We start from the raw sequence: 18,591 nt of genomic DNA on the forward strand, positions 1-18,591 counted from the left end.
TACTACTTGCCACATTGGAAAAACTTCTGAGGGTATTTCTGGTTGTACTGCACTTTTCTTGTTCTTACCAACTGAGTCGCTCTGCTGGCCTGCTGTTTTATACTCTTTGTGCAAATAATTCCATTATTCAACTTGTGCTGCCTCAAAAGTGTCATCTTCCAGATTTCATGCTTAATCATCTCATTTATCCATTTTATACCTACCTTATTCAGCCTTTTGACCTTCAGAATATATTCACACATTGATGCTGTTTCTCATAGACAGGCTTATACGTTGGTTATGCATTATAAAGTTTGTAGGTATTAGAAAGTTCTAATACCTACAAACCACAGATTCCCCCCCCCATCCACAACAAGGATTACTCTAAATCCATCACCATTCCCTACATCCGAGGCACCTCAGAAAAGATTACCAAAATCTTAAAAAAGCATGACCTGACGTCCTGTTACAAACCTTACAGAAAATTGGCATCCCTTATCCGCTCCACTAAAGACCAACCACTTCCCCTAGACCTACCTGGTGTATACCAGGTCCCTTGCAGTTGTAATCTGTCTTACTTTGGCCAAACAGGCAGGACAACGAATATCAGAATTTCTGAACACAAGGACTACATCCGGTTTCACAAGTACAGCCATTCTGGTCTTGCGGACCATGCTCTGGATACACGCCACAGAATACGGTGGAAGAAAGCTACAGTAATACACCGTAGCAAATACAAAAGACTATTTATGGAATCAGCCTCAGCCCTGAGAAATTCTCCAAACCTCAACAAATTTGGTTGTATGCGACTGCCCCAAATTTGGGAGGCTTACATCAGCAGACCTTCAGCCCAACGGCCAAGAACACCTACTTAGCCTGCTAGAGGGCAGCATCAGGACTTTTAGGAGAACAATAGCTTCATTTCTTCATTCCCAGTTACTGTGTTTGTAGTGCCTACGTGCACGTGCTTTTTTTGCAAGTTCCTTTAGAAGATGGCAATGTGACATTGCCGAAATATCGGAACATATTTATTAAAGTTTAATTTAATTTATATCCTTAACTACGTTGTTCTATTCCTTAAGTGTTTTAATAATTGATGCTGTTATGCATCGATGTCAGTTTCCAAGCAGCATTTATTTCCTTACTGCTCAACTCTTCATTCCATGCTATCTCCAAGCTGTTCCCTAAGCTTATCATAATCACTAGCCTTGTACTTTCACATGTATCTCTTCCTCACAGAATGTTGATTCTTCTTTCCACTTTATATTGCATAATTAAAATCCTCTATAATTATCTTTTGCACTCATTAAATGAATATTGCAGAAGTTATTTTGTTTCTGGATTTTAAAATAGCAATTTATTAAATTCTCTTCCTGTTTTTAGAGCATCTGTAGCAGAAGATGTACTCCAGTGGAAGATGGGAGGCCAGTGGGCCTTTACCTGTTATGCACCAATCAGGTTCAAAGAATGTTTTCCTGGATTTGTAGACATTTCGCCAGAAGAATTAAGGTGGACTGCATATCAGTCATCAAGTGCTGGTTCTTTTGAGAATTATGTATGAAATTATCAATTTGTTTTTGGCTATGTGAAACAGTGTTATAAAATATAAAATATTGTGTGTGTGTGTGGAAAAAAAAAAATATATATTAGTGCTCTTTTATCATGATCTGCTTACATCCCAATTTTCAATTACAACCAATGCCCATTTATGATGCTGCATTCACTTATACAGCAATTTCAGCGATATTGATGTTGCCATTAATTAACCAATCAATGCACATTTTTTTTTACTCCTTCTCTTTTTTATGTATGTGTTTTGGTGTTTAACTGTCAATTATAAAACTTTTATTGCTGTTCAAAACAGCAAACAAAAATCAGCCAATATCAGCTAAGATTAAAATAATTAAATTTAGTGATGCTGGTGTATCGAAGACAGAGATAGACTGCAAGCTAAACTTACCATGCACTTTTGTTACAGTTGTTAAAAACAGAGTGCTTAGTGAAGTGAAAAGTGCTGCATCAGTTAATACAGTTTATTATGTTTATGGTAAATTTTATTACTGAAATGGAATAAAACTCCCATTTCAGTAATAAATAGATGCTTTATTTACACCAGTTATGTACATATACACATTCATAAAAATGCTATTAAATCATTACATGCATCTACAACTGGGGGGAGGGGGCTGTTATTTACTATGGTGTCCATTGACTTCTTTTCAAGGAGAGTGTGGTGGGTTGTCCACTGCAGGTAGCACTCTTTTAGTCAACTCTGCACTTCCTTACTGATTGTTTACCTGAGATTTCCCAATTTGTCAACAATTTACCAAACAGATAGGTTTGCAGCATGGCATCCTACATGATGCCTCTTTTGAATTCTGTCATTTCCCTTTTTGCAGCCATTTCACCCAGACACAGTTGCACTGACTTGGGAGCATCATATTCCTTTATTTATATGAGCTACAAACATATGACTCATTGCATGGTATGATGCACTTTGCTCATGGGGGAGTCCATTGACTTCTTTTCATGCAATGTATGACAAAATTTGCTAGATAACAGTAGTCTGGAACCTGGCATGCCTTATGACTGGAGTAAGCCTGGATTAGCAAAATGAAACAAAACGTTATTTGAAATAAGCAAGAGGCATCGGCAGTTCTTTTGGCAATGTATTTTTCTTTTACTGCTCAGTTTTTTTATCTTCTTTAAGACACTTTTTACTAAACTACACAGATAGGCACTCTGATCTCTCTTCTCTCCTATTATATATTGAAAAATCTCTTCACCAATTATATGGTATAGTGATCTCTACTTTCCATCCTTTTATACCTGTTTACCAAACTCAGCCATAGATATTATTCCATAATTCTGGTAAGATTATTATAGATATTCTTCCCAGATAGATTACACAGTTTTGGGTACTTAGCTAAGCTAAAACAAGCTGGAATAGCTTTCTACTGTTCCAGCAATCTCATGTTGGGTGTGTGGTGAACTTAAATTAAGTCATCTTATAGTGAACGACTCCTCTGACCACCTTTACATTGGTGAATCTTCTCTTTTTTTTTTGTGTGTGTGTGTGTCCTCCAATCCATTAAAGATACCTTTTACTATGTGAATGCCATGGGTGCGCTAGGGATTTTTTTATATTATTTATTAATTATAAAATTAGTAAAGAATAGATAATAGATGAAAATAATAAATAAATAAAAATACAATGATATAAATCATTGTATTTTTATTTATTTTTTTTATAATTCAGAAACCCTACTCTTGAGATCAAACTTGAAATTTTTTCCCGGCCACTTCAGGTCTCCAATAAATGGGGAATTGGTCTCACACCAGCTGATCAAACTCATCTCTCAACTAAAGACAATCACAAACACCCATGCTCATGTTGAAATCTGAACCTGAAGTGTGTTGGTTGGAGTATGGATATGCTAACCACTTGGCCAATCAAACCAGGTAGATATACATTCCTAATAACTACTGTTAGTAATTGCTAGGTATGTATCTCTCAATTAGTATTCATTAAAACATTATGCTGAAGTACTACCTAGGAGCAAACTAACATAAGCAGTGGTGTGTGTTAAGGTGTATCTGTATTCCTCAAGGGAAAAGCCAAGCTGCAACTTGGATAGTAGATGAAGTTCATCAACCAGTGTTACACTACTGCTTTAATGATTGTCACTATGAAGACGCCACACATCTTATTTTCGCTTATATGTTAGGCTTCGTATCTTGTCATGGCCAAGCTACTTCACTTCTTTGAAACCTGAGTAATGCACTGATAGGGCAGATAATCCTCTCTTCATTGTGTATTCTGGGCCTCAGTTTCTTGTGTTCATCTAGCAGGTTTGCCTGTTTTGCAGGATGAAAAACTGTACCACTTCTATATCATGGCAGTCACTCTCAGTCAAGGTGTTGATGAAGGTTTTTCACCTAGACATGATTCATATCCAGGTCTTTCTAACCATCAAAAAGCAACTGAGCTATGGAGACATGAGACCAAATGTTTCTGTTGTTACTGAATACAACTTTAAAATAGTTGTATGTCAGACTAATGGTATTGTTTGGAGCTTTTAGGCTAGCTAGCAAATAAAAATAATGTTTCTATTGCGATTCTGCCAAGTTTGCTCACAGGGAATCTGATTGTTATGCAAGGGACACTTCCAAAGGCTATGGTATGTTTGAAAACTGGATGATTAAAAATAATGCTCCATGTCAATATTTCATATTGCTATGGTTAGTCAGATAATGAGAACCAGTTTTATTAGAATAACAATAAATAATAAACCAGTTTTTTAAGTTGTCCCTAGGGGCAATATAGTGGATCTTCTTCATAAACTTTTTCCTCCAGACATGGCTAGGCTATTTTGACATTGCATGGAAAAAAAAGTCTTTAAATTCCATGATAAATTTTGGGGAACAGGCTCAAGGACGTGCTCAAGAGTTCTCCCCGTCACCGGTCCTAGCAAACCTATTTATGGAAAACTTTAATGGTTCTACTTTCAAAAAGAAAAGAAAGCATCCAAACCAGTAATGTATAAATTCACTGCTCTTGTTCCATTTACTATTAGATCAGAAAGGATGATCTTGAAAAATTTGCATTTCAGAATATGTAAAAAGACATGGGGAAAGAAAATGAAGCATAGACTCAGATTAGCCTTTCACAACAAACAGGGGCACTAAATAATTTAAAAAAAAAAACAGATATGCTATATATTGATCACAGCTGTTAGAAGAGAATTTAAAGAAACCTCAGAAATGCTCTGTACTGCCACACAATGTAACAAAAACCAAGTTCTGATTCTACACTAAGTTTGGTCTGCATTTATTAGGAATCTAAGAACAGTTCATCTGGGATATGATATTCACTATTCCTCAGATCATGACTACAGTAAGTAGTTTTGTTTGCACATTGTTTAATCCCACAGATTTTTTTTTTTTTCACTCTGTTATATATATTAGACTGAAATTCATGAAAAATCGGTCATGTGGTCTCTAAAACCAACTAATTATCCTTTCTCACTATAGTAATCCATTTCTGAAGTCCTCCTCTTTTATTCATCCTTAATACTAATTTGCCTAACCCATTGCATTTATTTTCTTTCTCCAAACAGCAATCTTTATAAGTCTCACACATCCAATTCCTGACCCACAGTTCCCTGCTCCTGCAAAATTTATTCCAGAAATTCCAAATATTTGGAATTTATTCCAAATATATTGAAGTATACGTAGGCTGTTAAAAGTTATAAGACTATATTTACACAGAAAACAGATTACCTTTAATCGTCATCATTTACATGGTCTTTTTCGAAGTAACTACCGTGAGACGCGATGCATTTGTCCCAACATTGCATCCACTTCTTAAACACATGTGAAAGTCCGTTTTTTGAGAGTTCTTTCAAAACCGCCTCTGCAGCTTTTACACATGCTTTGTTACTTTCGAAATGGCGGTCTCTTAGTGGTTTCTTGAGCTGAGGAAACAGCCAGAAATCGCACGGTGCTAGATCAGGACTGTATGGAGGGTGTGGTAGGATATCTATGTTGTTCTTCTGCAAAACGTCCACTACACAACCAGATATGTGGCCTTGCAATATCATGGTGCAATAAGAAGCAATTCTTTAGCAAATGGACGCTTCCTTTTGACGTGCTGTACTATTGTCCATAAAACATCTCCATAGTATGAGCCATTTACAGTATTCCCGGGATCTACAGCGTGTTGGTAAACAATGCCTTCGTACAAAAACATTATGGTCATAACTTTACCAGCCGATTTTACAGTTTTTGCTTTCTTCGGGGTAGGCGAAGAGGGATGCTTCCATTCACTGCTTTGTTGTTTCATTGTGGGTCATAGTGATACAACCAAGCTTCATCTGCTGTAATGATGCGTTTTAAGAAGTTGTCGCCTTCTTGTTCCAGTCTTTCTTTCCATTCTGTGCACACATCCACTCGATGCTGCATTTGCTCCGGTGTCAAGAGTTTTGGAATCCATCGGGCACAAACATGTTTCAGTCCCAAATGTTCAGCCATGATTGAGTGAACACTTCTCACAGAAATATTCAGGACAACATGCAGCTGGCGTAGTGTAACTCTGCGATCCTCCTTGATAATAATCGCTGCTGTGTTGATCATTGTCTCTGTGATGGACGTTGAAGGTCTTTCCTCACGTTCAAAATCTTCCACATTTTGCCTTCCTTCCTTAAAAGTTTTATGCCAGCGAAAAACACTTGCCCTCGACATAGCTTCATCGTGGAAAGCTTCGCATATCATGTTAAAAGTGTCCGATGCTGATTTTTGCAAACGCACACAAAATTTAATTGCATAATGCTGTTCCAAGGATGCTTCCATTTCAACGACTGGTCGCAGCTCCTAGGTGCACCAAAACAAGCTTGCGCATTGAGTCGCGTGACACTCTGGCACATCAGCCCGTATATGCCATTTATCAACCTCTTTTGTTAATACAGACAGCAACATTTCTTTATTCCACAGAAATTAATATTGTGATGAGTGGTTTCGCGACAATAAAATTAGTCTTATTACTTCGTATGTTAAAATAAATTTTAATGTATATCCTAATGACATTGTAATTTCCTTAAACTACTTAGTAAAAAAAACAAAAAAAACATATCCTCTTTAGGATATGAAGAATCTTTATAAAAGCTTTTCAACTGAGAGCCAATCTCATATGGAAGTGGCAGGGTTTTTCCATCTTAGAAATGAGTGTTTTTTTATTTTATTTTTATGCAAAACAAGCAGACTGCCCAGAAGAAGCCTTCCAATTTGGAAGCAAAAGACACTTGCCTCATAGCCTTAGTTACTTTGGCCATAATCCAGTTATAAACCACTGCTGTTCTTTCTACACATTCTGATTATAACATTTGTCACCAGTAAGTTTTCTCTTTATCATGCCTCAGTTCCTATCATCTCTGACCTTGACTGTCAAATGATTTATACTATCTAATCATTTGTTTCTGCATACCATCTTGGTAATTTTATCTCCATTCTTTCTTTTCTTCATAGCAATAGTCAGTGTCCATTGTTTTATATATGTCTGGCTATTATTCACCTTGAATCATTGAATTGCCATACAACTTCATCATTGTACCCTGACTAATACTGCGTTGTTTCCTTTAATTTTCTCCAGCATAGTTTCTTGTCTTTTAATTTTTATACCTTACTTCTCTTTTTCACTTTCACATGCCATTATCTTCCCCATTCTTCCTATTTCAGCTAACACTCTTCATCTTCTCGAGTTCTTTCATCTCCCTTTCTTGCCTAGCATTTTTTCATTCATTCTTGTTTTGCCTTCAAGTTCATGTTTGCAACACACATGCATGCACACACACATTTATAATTATATTTCTGACTCTTCACACTAAGTGCTTATGATTTTTATATAACATACATGCATTATAGTATTTTTGAAAAGTCTCCACAACTTTTCAAAAGTGAGGATTTTGACTGTTAGTAGATAGCACTGATGCAGCCCTCAGTATCTGCTGATTATACCATATTTACAAGAGATAAGCCACTCATGCACTAGATTCCAGTACTGTCTTCTAAGATAACAGATGCACATTCCATATATTCCCTAGTTTGATCTCATGTTCAAGTCACTTGAAAAATTGAAGTCTGTTGTTAACAGTAGATTCACTCTTCCAGAATTAAATGGCTCATATTCTTGATTATTTGAACTGGATCAACTGATTTAATTCCCTATCTTTTTTTTTGAATTCTAGTACTTTCAGTTATATTTCACCCAGCAGATTCATTTCCTGCAATGTTATCTGTGCTTCCCAGAATTCCTTGTTTCATTTCGCTGTTAAGTATTATCAACAATGTTAGACCTTTTTTGTGATGAGTACCATATTTTTATTTCATAGCAAAACACAGTTTCATATCTTATTTCTTTGTAATTAGAAATTAACAATCCAAGTCTTATTTAAATGCACAGAGTTTGAGTAACTTTAAGCAAAAATTCAGTACTATGGATTTTTTTTTAATTTTATTTTTGTTTTAAGCACACTGCAAATATTTTTCACTTGAAACATTTCATTCGCTATTAGGCATCATAACAGTTCAACATAGCAAATTAAGCTTAGTGGAGACTGGAAATCAGATATCAACATGTTCAGAAAAATACAGTTTAAAATTCCAAAATATTTGGAGTTATACATCATTTCTGTTTTTCATGACTTAACATTCTCACTTGAATGGTACTAAACTATCAGCTTCCCATCTGTCTTTTTGTGTTAGTCTCAGCCTGTCATGGCCAAGTAATTTGCTTCTTAGAAACCTGATAGTGTGTAGGATAGGGGAATTAGTCCTATCTGCATTGATATGCATTAGTTGTAAATGTAAATTAATTGTTCTACTAGCTGGTTTGCCTGTTTTGTGGAATGAAAAAACCAGAGTTTCCATGAAGAAAAACCCTACCACCTCCATATGAGACTGACTAACTTGCCTTCAGTAATAAAGGTTGTTTGCATCCTAGAGAGGATTCAAACTCAGCTCTTTCCAACCAGAGGACTTCATGTATATTGACTGTGCTATGGAAGTATTTAAACAGAAAAACGTTATGTCAGCATAATGTTGAAATTAAGCACCCAGGCAGTCACCCTCTCCAAGTACTTACTGGACTTAAGTTTGCTTAATTTCAGTGATGAGATGAGAACTGATGATTTCAAATTGATTCGGCTGCAGACAGCTATCAGCTTGTATATCGGAAATGTTAAGAATAACAAAAAAAAAAAAAATCACCTGTGCATTTGAAAAATACAGAATTTTCCTTACTGATTTTTGTTGGGATATTTGCTGAACATAATGTTGAATGAGTATATTTTTTTCATTTTGTACTACTGAATAGTGAATTTTATTTCAGGTAGATATTTTAATATTTATTAAAACATAATTAATTTTAATAATTAAATATATTCGTAATATAGGTTCAGCACATAAAGGATAATTTGTTGCAAGTAGAAGAAAGGAGGAACCAATTGTGTAATCCTTCAGTGGAGGTTCAGCAAATATTGGTAACACTTCTTTGTATGATTGACTTGACTGCTTGATCATTTTATATATGGTATACTCATTACATTAATTAGCTACTAAAATAGTAACATTTCACAAAATGTGCTGTCAATTACTCTATGTTTTCAATGCATTGAATATTTGTTTTATGCTGCTATTGCATCATCAAGAAAATGACACACAACCATTTTTTCAGAAAGACCGTGGATTTGAATTCCATCCAGGATGTGAGGGAACCTTTTTCCAATAAAAACTGAGTTAGTTAATCTCAGACATGAAAATTTTTAATTCTTGTCTTGAAACTTAGGTTTTTCTCTCTCAGAGAATAAACACTAAATGATAGGTGATGGTAAGTTTCTTATGCAAAATAATTATATTAGGTTCAAGTTTTTTTGCATTAGCATAAAGGTGGGCTTTTATTTTATTTTTTTATATAAGCGTGAACACACGCTTCTACAGACATAGGATACCTCCAGGAATAAGGAGTAACCAACCTATTCCATAGGATTTTGGTTCCGAATACCTACACGGTAAAATGTGTAGGTCTACACATGAGCGTAAATTAGGATAGGATAGGATATTTTTTTTAACTACTAAGCTTAATGGAGGGAGATGATTGCATAAGAATCAAAGCTGTGTAACTGAAAGATGATGCCAACATTCTTTATGTTGAGATCTCTATAAGGAACGTAGAGAACTGACTGAATCTTCCCCAGTGTATTCTGTTGTTAGGTATCTGCCTGGAAGCTGAATAAGGATCAGCTAGCAATTTGGAATGTGGTTTAAGTCCCAAATTGCAATTAGCAATTTGCAATTTGGGACTTAAATGATCAAGTTATGTTCTACATTGGTTGAAATTACATATTTGATGGTATAACATAATCAGATATCATACCAACTAGAGTGTTGCCTAGTTATGTTAAGGCCACTGCTGGTTTTGTCAGGGAACCAGGTCAAACAGTAAAAAGTCAAGTACTCAGCAGAATACAAAACTAGTAAAACCAGCAGAGACTAAGAAGACAAAAATAGGCAAGATACTTCTAAGTAGTAGCTATATCATATGACTATTTTTCAGATGCTAAGAATCAGGGGAAAGAAAATAGTTTTCATAGCATTGTTTAACTCAAAACATGAAGCTAAACTTTTTTTGGAGTTTATTTGAAGTTAAGCGTTGTAAGTATATTTTAAAATAGGGAAGGTATTGGACAATAAAACTTACTTGTGCATATGATCCAATAGGAAGTTCCAATTTACTTGTTTCTTCCAATAGGAAGAAAGAAGTAAATTGGAACTTTTTTGAGCCATTACAGAGAAGCTGACACTAGAAAAAAAAAAGGTCATTGTTGTTGGTACTTAAGCAACAGAACAGAAATCAATCCCAGATATCTAGAAATATCTTGGGGAAAAAGAGAAAAGCTAACAATACAGTTAAGAACCACTAAGATTTCTTGCTAAGGACATGGGAGAACAAGAATAAGATAGAAGAATTTATATAGGTAAATGGAAATAAGAAGTAATCACCATCTACTGTTTATCAAGATCAAAATGAGTACCACATTGAAAATGTATGGTAAAGAATCAAATTTGAACAATTCAGATCTGAATGATAGGCCCAAATATACAGATATTATTGGTGAAAATTAAAAGAAATTGAGAAAACAAAACAATAATAAAAAACAAAAAAAAAAGCTGAACCTTAGAGATTTGAGTGACAAAGTTAAAGTATTGTGGTGGTGGACTAATGGTTAGATATTTCGATTTGAAGGCAGATGGTCCAAGATTTTTTGTCCTTTTATAAGTTTGTCTAACAGAACACTTGTCCAGTCAGACATTTCGTCCAATCTCAATTTGTCCCATCTGTGTCAACTGATTAACCTAACCTAACATGCAAGGGTGGACCATGCATATTGTTTTGCTCCATTCTCTTTTGTGTCAACTGACTAACGTACTACTGTGCCAACTGACTAATCAATGTGTCAACTAACTAACCTAACCTAACGTGTTAGGGTGGACCATGCATATTGTCTTGCGCCTTTTTCTTTTGTGTCAACTGACTATTATTAATGATCACAAGTTATGACTCCTTGGACTAATATGAAGAATTGGACGAAATGTCCTATTGGATGAGAAAAGTAATAGACAAAATGTAGGGATTGGACGAAATGCCCTGAAACCGATATTTCAGTAACCTGCTCTAGTAGACCAAATATATTTATTTTTTTTAATAATAAGTAGAGGTAATGGACACATGCACAGTGAAATTCATCTACTACCTAAACATTTGTACAAACACCCATGCCTACAGTCTTTGTTTAGAGAGTGGATATGCTATCTTCTCAGCTACCTATACTGGCTAGTAAGCCATCATGTGATCTTAGAATATATATAGACAGAAATGCAGGAAAGTTGTGCAAAAATAGCTAAAACAAAAGCTATGAGGTTTCAGAAAGAACATAGAAGATAAATATCATGGAAGTGTCAGACATTTTGCAGGTTAGTTACTAAAACATCTAAAAAAGTAAAAATTTAGAAATGGTGAAAATAAACAAAGGAAATCAAAGATTATGAAAGCTGAAGATATCTTATATAATAACATTCCAGAGGAATAATACAATATATATATCAACATTTTGTGGCAGAAAAGCAATCAGAAACCTAAGTAGCTAAAGTGTTTTGCTCATACATATAGTTCGTTAACTGCATTCCTTGAAAATGCAATTAATGTTTTCTATGATATTTTTCATTTTTATTTTCATAATAAAAAGTCTTTTTATTGTGAAGATAGTATGCATCCTTTTCTTATACTGGATTTTTCATCAGTCTTCATTTCCAGTCTGATAATCTGGCTGAGAGTCATTCAAGTTTGATTCTTTTAAAAACAGATTACAATTTAAGTACATATTATATGTTGCTCTTTATAATGTCTTTAGATTACTGTAGTATGTCAAAGAACTTTCTCTTGGCATCTTATCTCATGCTTTTTCCAGATCTACATGATAGTTCATTATTATATTTCCATAATTTCTTACCTTGTGAAGTAAAAATCTGGTCCTAACAGTCCTTATTTGGACTGAACTCAGTTTTTTTTTCTCTCTAACTTTATCTTTCACAATTTTTCTTAATCTTTTCAAGTATGTGTGCATAAATCTTATGTAAAACACAGTTTTGTTTCTCTCATCTGTAAGATGAGATGAGTGTCTGTACTACTCTAATCTTTTTGGAAATTGTTATTCTGCCAGGCAATCTAAATTATGCAGTGTAACCATTGTAAACCTCTTATAATTCCTTGCTTGAACATTTTTTATCAAATATTATTATTACATGAGTATTTCCGTGGAGTCTGAAGACCCATTGTAGGAGATCCACACCAACCATTCTTTGCGCAGTGCCTATTCTACTTTTAAACTGGTTCACCAGTGAAGTACTAAGCAACCTTTCTGCCCATTTACTGCTCTCAGGAGGGAGAAAAAAATCCAGTACTAATGCTCTTGCTAACCACTCTCACACAATTTCCAAGGATGATCCCTCATTTTCTCCTGTCCACTAACATATTCAATATTTGTTTAACATCTGCTCATTCCTTTAGTAACCTATGTATTTCTATCATATTCCTTCTTTTCTACCACAGGATCAAAATGAGTGTCCAATTGAAAAATATATGTGCTTCAGTCTGTCACCATTTTGGCCACTTGCCTTAGAATCCTCTCCACCACTTCCATATCCCCAAGAAACCTAGGTGACTAGATCTCTACAAAATAGTTCAAATGTGGTTATATCAAGATCTTATGAAGAAAAATAACTTTCTTATCCTTGCTTATCATATCTCTTAACATCTAAAATTCTTTGGATCTTTTTTTGCTATTTTGCTCACTTTTGTATTATTTTCTCTGAACTTCAACTTTCTATTTGCCATTACCTCCTAAATCCCTAGCATCATCAGTTTTGTGTAGTGCAGTTCCATCTATTTAACATACCTGTACTTTTTTTTATTCCGAAAGGCATAACCTTCAGACACACTGAATTGTCAGTCATTATCCTTTGCAAAATAGCTAGTCTAAATCATCCTGCAAGATCTCTACATCACCCAAATTAACTATTACTTTCTCCAGTTTGGTGTCATTTGCAAACAACTGGATATTCTCCCCTCAAATTATTCCCAATATCATTAATATAAAATTTGAACAGCAGCAGCCCAAGTATAGAGCTCTATACTAATACAACTCCACAAACAACTCTCTGGCTGTCCATTAGCCACCCATCTATCCATGTTACCAGTTTCACACCCATTTGCTCCAGTTTACATAATAGGGTTTCTCTGCTGTATCCTTTAAAAATGCCTTTGCAAAATCTAGCAATATCATGATGGTTTTTTCCCTTATTCAACTCAACTGTCACTTTATTGTAGAAAGTGAGTAAATTACTAAGAGAATACTTCCCTTTCACAAATCTATGCTGTTCCATGTTGGATATCATAATCCTCTCATAACCCATTCCTGAATTCTGTCAAAGTTAATTCACTATCTTAATCACTGCTCCTGAGATACTAATTAGTCTATCATTTTCTATCTCTGTTTTAGAGCTTTCTTTATATATTGGGTACCAACTTTCCCTGTTTTCAATTCCTTTGGGATTCTGCCAGTTCTCAGACATAAACAGCCTAGTTGGGGGACACTGCCATTTCTCTCTCATTTTCCTATAAAATGCAGGTTGTTTCACATTGAGATTTTATTCTAAATACTTCCAGTTTATCTATCTTTATTGTCATGTTGACTCCCTATTGAAACAATCACTACATTATCTCCACACTTAGGAAGTGATCACTTGGTAATTCAGCTGATTTTTCTGCTCCTGTCAGCTCCCTGCCATCATCATTTTTGCTTTTACTCACCAAAATAATTCTTGGATTGCATTCTCATGATCTGATTTTGCTTTCATCACCCTTCTTTTGTCTATACTTTATGTGCTTATTGATAAGTTTTGTCTTTATATCTTACAAACGCTTTTCTTGTTTTTTACAAATCCTGTTTTGTAATGCTAATCATCCATTTAACACCTATATGATTTATCCTTCTGATCCTGGATATATAATATGCCTTTCTTAAATATACCCATTGACTATTTTGTATGTGTTGCTGACATCCTCCCTGTAATTTCTTAGTCACACCAACCTGTAGTCATGTACATATAACCCTTCTTAATTGATGATTCCACATTTTAGCCATTTCCTAAAGAAGCCACTTCCCTGAGCACCTTCCACCACATTATTTTAGGTAGTTATTTTTCAGTAACTTGATATTTTATGCCCCTCATCCTCTCCTCCTGTCAGTCTGTTTTATACAGGAAGTTCCCTATAATGATTAATTACTTGTACTGGATCAGCTCAATGAATCAGCTGTGCTCATTGAGCTAATTTGCTGATAAATATGCATCTCTTTTTCACTCGACTTATATCAATAATGCAAAATATATAGTTGTTTTTTATCTTATGTCGGATAGCTTCATGTACATTGTTTCCCTCAACCCTACTTTCATGAACTATTCTTTCTAGTTTTTAATTCTTCTACTAGTATTAGTGATACCTATCTCCATCCTCTCTCTCTCACATACACACTTTCCTGAAAATACAGTACCCCATTACATTTTGTTGCTGCAACTGTATCATCCTCTTTCAACCAGTTCTTACTAATGCCTTAATTTTTGACCATTTCAAGCTAATGTATAAAACTCCTTGCTCTTATGACCATTGATATACACATTGAAATATCCCTAAAGCCACAGGTGTCTCATTTAACAGAAAAACTGCATTCATCATTCTATGATTGTTTTCATTCATACTTACTCAATTGCTTCAAAGGAATTTGCATGCATGTTCCCCTGCACCTCCTTCCAACAGTTTTAGTTTTCTTCTTTCATTGAAAAGTTTCTCCAGATACCTAACTCCAAATCTATTTAAGTGCAATCCAACAGACATGTACAAGTCCTTTCATCCATCAAATTTACTCCGGAGACCTAAAGCTATATAGCATTCCTCCTACACAACCTATGTATTGCCTCATTCCAATTATGCCTCTTCTGAATTCACTGCTATCATTAAAACTTTATTTTCTTTATCATTCATTGTCATACTTAATGATTTTTATGGAGCTTTGTAATTTAGACTGACAGTAACATATAGCAACTGCTTCAATAATTTAATTAATTTAGTTTTATATTATGATTATTAATTGTTGAAGATTATGCATTTAGTATATAAATATTGTCATTTCTTGATTACATTTTCTTTAAAGTATGGTAGTAATACTGTTGATTTAACTGCTAGATCATTAACAAAAGGAATAAGAATTTGATATATTCCTCCTCCTTCTTTGTTTACTTCTCTTCTTATTATTCTTGACTGTCATTCTTTCATTAGAACTAATTCTTGCTCTTTGTTTCTTGTCACTTAGAATCACTGATATTTCTCCTTAGTGAAAAGTGACTTTATCGTGGACAGCTACATTGGGAAATAGGAGCATCCAATGACATCTGTAATAGAAGGAACTTTGAGGCCTTTCTCATGAAAAGCAAAGTTAGCTGGTCTTAGAGAGACAGAGAGCTTTTTCTTTCCTCCTGGAAATTAAACATTTTTCTACCCACAGACTGTGTCTCTGAATACACCTCATAGACAAAGCAGACTATGAGCACGGGGCTGACCAGATTTTCTTGTGAAGATAGGTCAAAATCAAGGAAACTCTTCAATACGTCTTTGCTGCTAAGAGGATTATGACTGAGAGAACTTCAGTATTTCATTCAGTAACTATGATGCCTTTCTGGTTGGAAATACTTGAATTCCAATCCTAGCTAATATGATGAGCTTTTTGGATTTTTCATTTGAAGATGAGTTTGCTGGTTTCATAGAAGGGCAGGTTTTTTTCCTTGTGAAGTTTTTCATTCTGCAGAACAAACAGACAAACCAACCAGAGAATGCATGCAGTTGACAAACATAGCCCAATATTTAAATAGGATTAATCACCTTATCATTGCATTGATTAAGTTTATATGAAACCAAATTTACATTCACATACAAGATATAAGAAAAGTCTCATCGACTATGTTATTGGTAGCAATATCTTCATGTAGTAATGTAGGACACGAGAGTATACAGGAAAGTAATTTGGTTTTGAGCAGGATAAAATGAATTTACAATGAAAATAAAAATATACACAAAAATTAAAAATAATGAAATTCAAGCAACTTTCAGAGATGAATTGTAGACTGGAATATATAAATATTGTTCAAAAAAAAAAGGAAAGGATTTGAAGACAAGAATCAAACCTTAGACATTTAGTGGAGGACTGAAGAAAACATTGATTCGGGAAGCATGTGGTGAAATCAGTAAGGATAGAGAAATATGAACTCCATGGCTGACTTAGGAAGTTAAAGAGAAGACAATTATGGATAAGAAGGCACATTATATAAGCTCCTAGCAAATAATTCAACATGTACTTTGAGAGAATACAGAGAAAAATGGAATAAAGAGAAGTAGTGAGTAAAAGTAGCTAAACAAAAGTCATGGAAAGTAAGTGTAAGAATATAGAAGATAAATAAGGAAAGTGGCAGTATTTTGGAGGTTATTGAAAAAGTTTAGAAATGGAGGAAAGAATACTGTTAACGGAATCCAAGGATAAAGATAATATAAAAATGAAGATAAATTTATTCTAGAGTAATTACTTTGAAAGATTGCTAAATGAAACAAGCTCTGTAGCAGTGGTAGAAAATATTCAAATGGAATGCATTCAGGAGTACAATATCAATACTTCAGATGGAAAAGCTATCAAAAATCTCAAACATGGAAAGGCAGGCAACTGAAGTAGATGTTTGCTTAGAAATATGGAGGTATAAAAGTTTTACAGGTGGCTGCATTACATAATTCAGAAGGCCTTATCATGAGATTGAACTTGAGATGATTGGTGTAGAGCTTTCTTAGTAGCCATCCATAAAAAAGGGAAATAAAACAATGCAAGATTTACAGAAAATTTTCCATACTGAGCAATCAAGATGGTCAAATGTAGGGATTGTCAGGATCAGATTTTCACTTTAAAACAAATAGTTGAGAAATCATGAACATATAATGGAAATCTGTATTTGAGCTTTTTAGATCCAGAAAAGGCATATGACAAGGTACCAAGAGAAAGCTGTTCAAAACACTATAGTTAAATGGGACTTTCTTTCCAGTAATACATAGTCTCAGTTCTAACAGGTGACTTACAACTCAAATGTTAAAAGGTACAGGAAGTTTGTTTAATGTAGGTGTATACTATTTCTACCATTATTTATCATCTCTGTCAATTACATTATAAAGGAAAGTGGGATTAAACCTGATATCAAAATTGGAAATGTTAATCTTATGTCTTTGCTTAATATATGATATTATACTTTTCAATAACTCTATTTCCTCCATTTAGAGGAATCCTTAACTTAATTGAATTACTGGTGTAACAAATTTGGCATGAAAATTATCAATAACAATTCACAGACTGTGAATATAAACAGGAACATTGAAAACATCAGCCACATCCTGAATGGTGAAACCTAAAGAATAGATAAAATACCTCAGCTATTTAAATACAATTTTTTTTTTTTTTTTGGGAAGATGAAAAACAAAATATAAGTGAAATTGGTATCATGGGGAGTCAGATGAATACATTTATGACATAAAAAAACTAAACTAGTATACAAGATTGGTTTTAATATTATTTCAACTTATGGATCTGAGAGCTTGGTTGAAATAAAGCACTTGCTCAAAGACTGGACACCAGGTATGAGATTTCTGAGAGAAAAACAGGAGAATGAACAGATGGTGTATATCAATTACAGAATGGTATTAAAAAGGAAAGAATTTAACATTGTTAGCTTTTTAGATTATGTGAGCAGAGCTAATCTCAGGTGGTATGGTCAATTAAATAGAATGAAAGAGGAAGTATTAGTAAAAGTGTGTGATATTCAAGATGGATGCAACAATTGATTAAAGAATTTGCTTGAGATTAAGCCTGAAATTAAACACTGGCATCTCAGCAGGAACAAGAGAGTCAGCCATTCTTTATCCTATATTACTCTAGCAGAGATGTACTTTCAGGCAGATCTTATTGCAAACAATATCCAAAGATTTTAACTTTATCCAAAGAATTAATTTGTACAGATGCATCCAATCATAAACATCCATTAAATGTATAGATTGTGTGGTTTAATTTTAAATTAATTTGCTTGTGTGTAAGATGCAATTTATTTTTAATCTCTGTATATTGTAATCTTTATGGCACAATGTTGGATATAGGAAATGAGACCTGAATGTGTTGAAACACAATGAATTTTAGAATGCAGAGATAGAAATGAAAATTGTCGAAATTTTAATATTTAAAGTGATGTGCATGAATTTTTTTTCCCCCATTTTTGTATTTAAAAATACATAAAATACTGTAAATTTGTTTTCTTTGTTAAATTATGGAAAATGGTAATCTACTGAACAATTTTAATTTGTTGATACACAACAAAAAAAAGTTTATAGAAAAGCTTTTCTTCAGGTACACCAAATTAAAACCA

The 18,591-nt window shown here is 34.1% G+C and overlaps 1 protein-coding gene across 1 annotated transcript in view; it reads left to right on the forward strand.

The window, feature by feature from the left end:
• The window catches only part of LOC150094699 (nucleoporin NUP42-like), an 85,523-nt gene that overhangs the window by 54,942 nt on the left and 11,990 nt on the right, over positions 1-18,591 (forward strand). The window contains exons 3-4 of the mRNA XM_090411475.1: positions 1,363-1,534; positions 8,928-9,014. Coding sequence (XP_090267601.1) covers positions 1,363-1,534; positions 8,928-9,014 — 259 coding nt within the window. The remainder of the gene's footprint in view (positions 1-1,362; positions 1,535-8,927; positions 9,015-18,591) is intronic.

This window comes from Typopeltis vanoorti, chromosome 21, assembly GCF_054136105.1.
Source record: "Typopeltis vanoorti isolate ZY-2024b chromosome 21, IOZ_Tvanoo_1.0, whole genome shotgun sequence".
In the NCBI taxonomy this organism is placed as follows: Eukaryota; Metazoa; Arthropoda; class Arachnida; order Uropygi; family Thelyphonidae; genus Typopeltis; species Typopeltis vanoorti.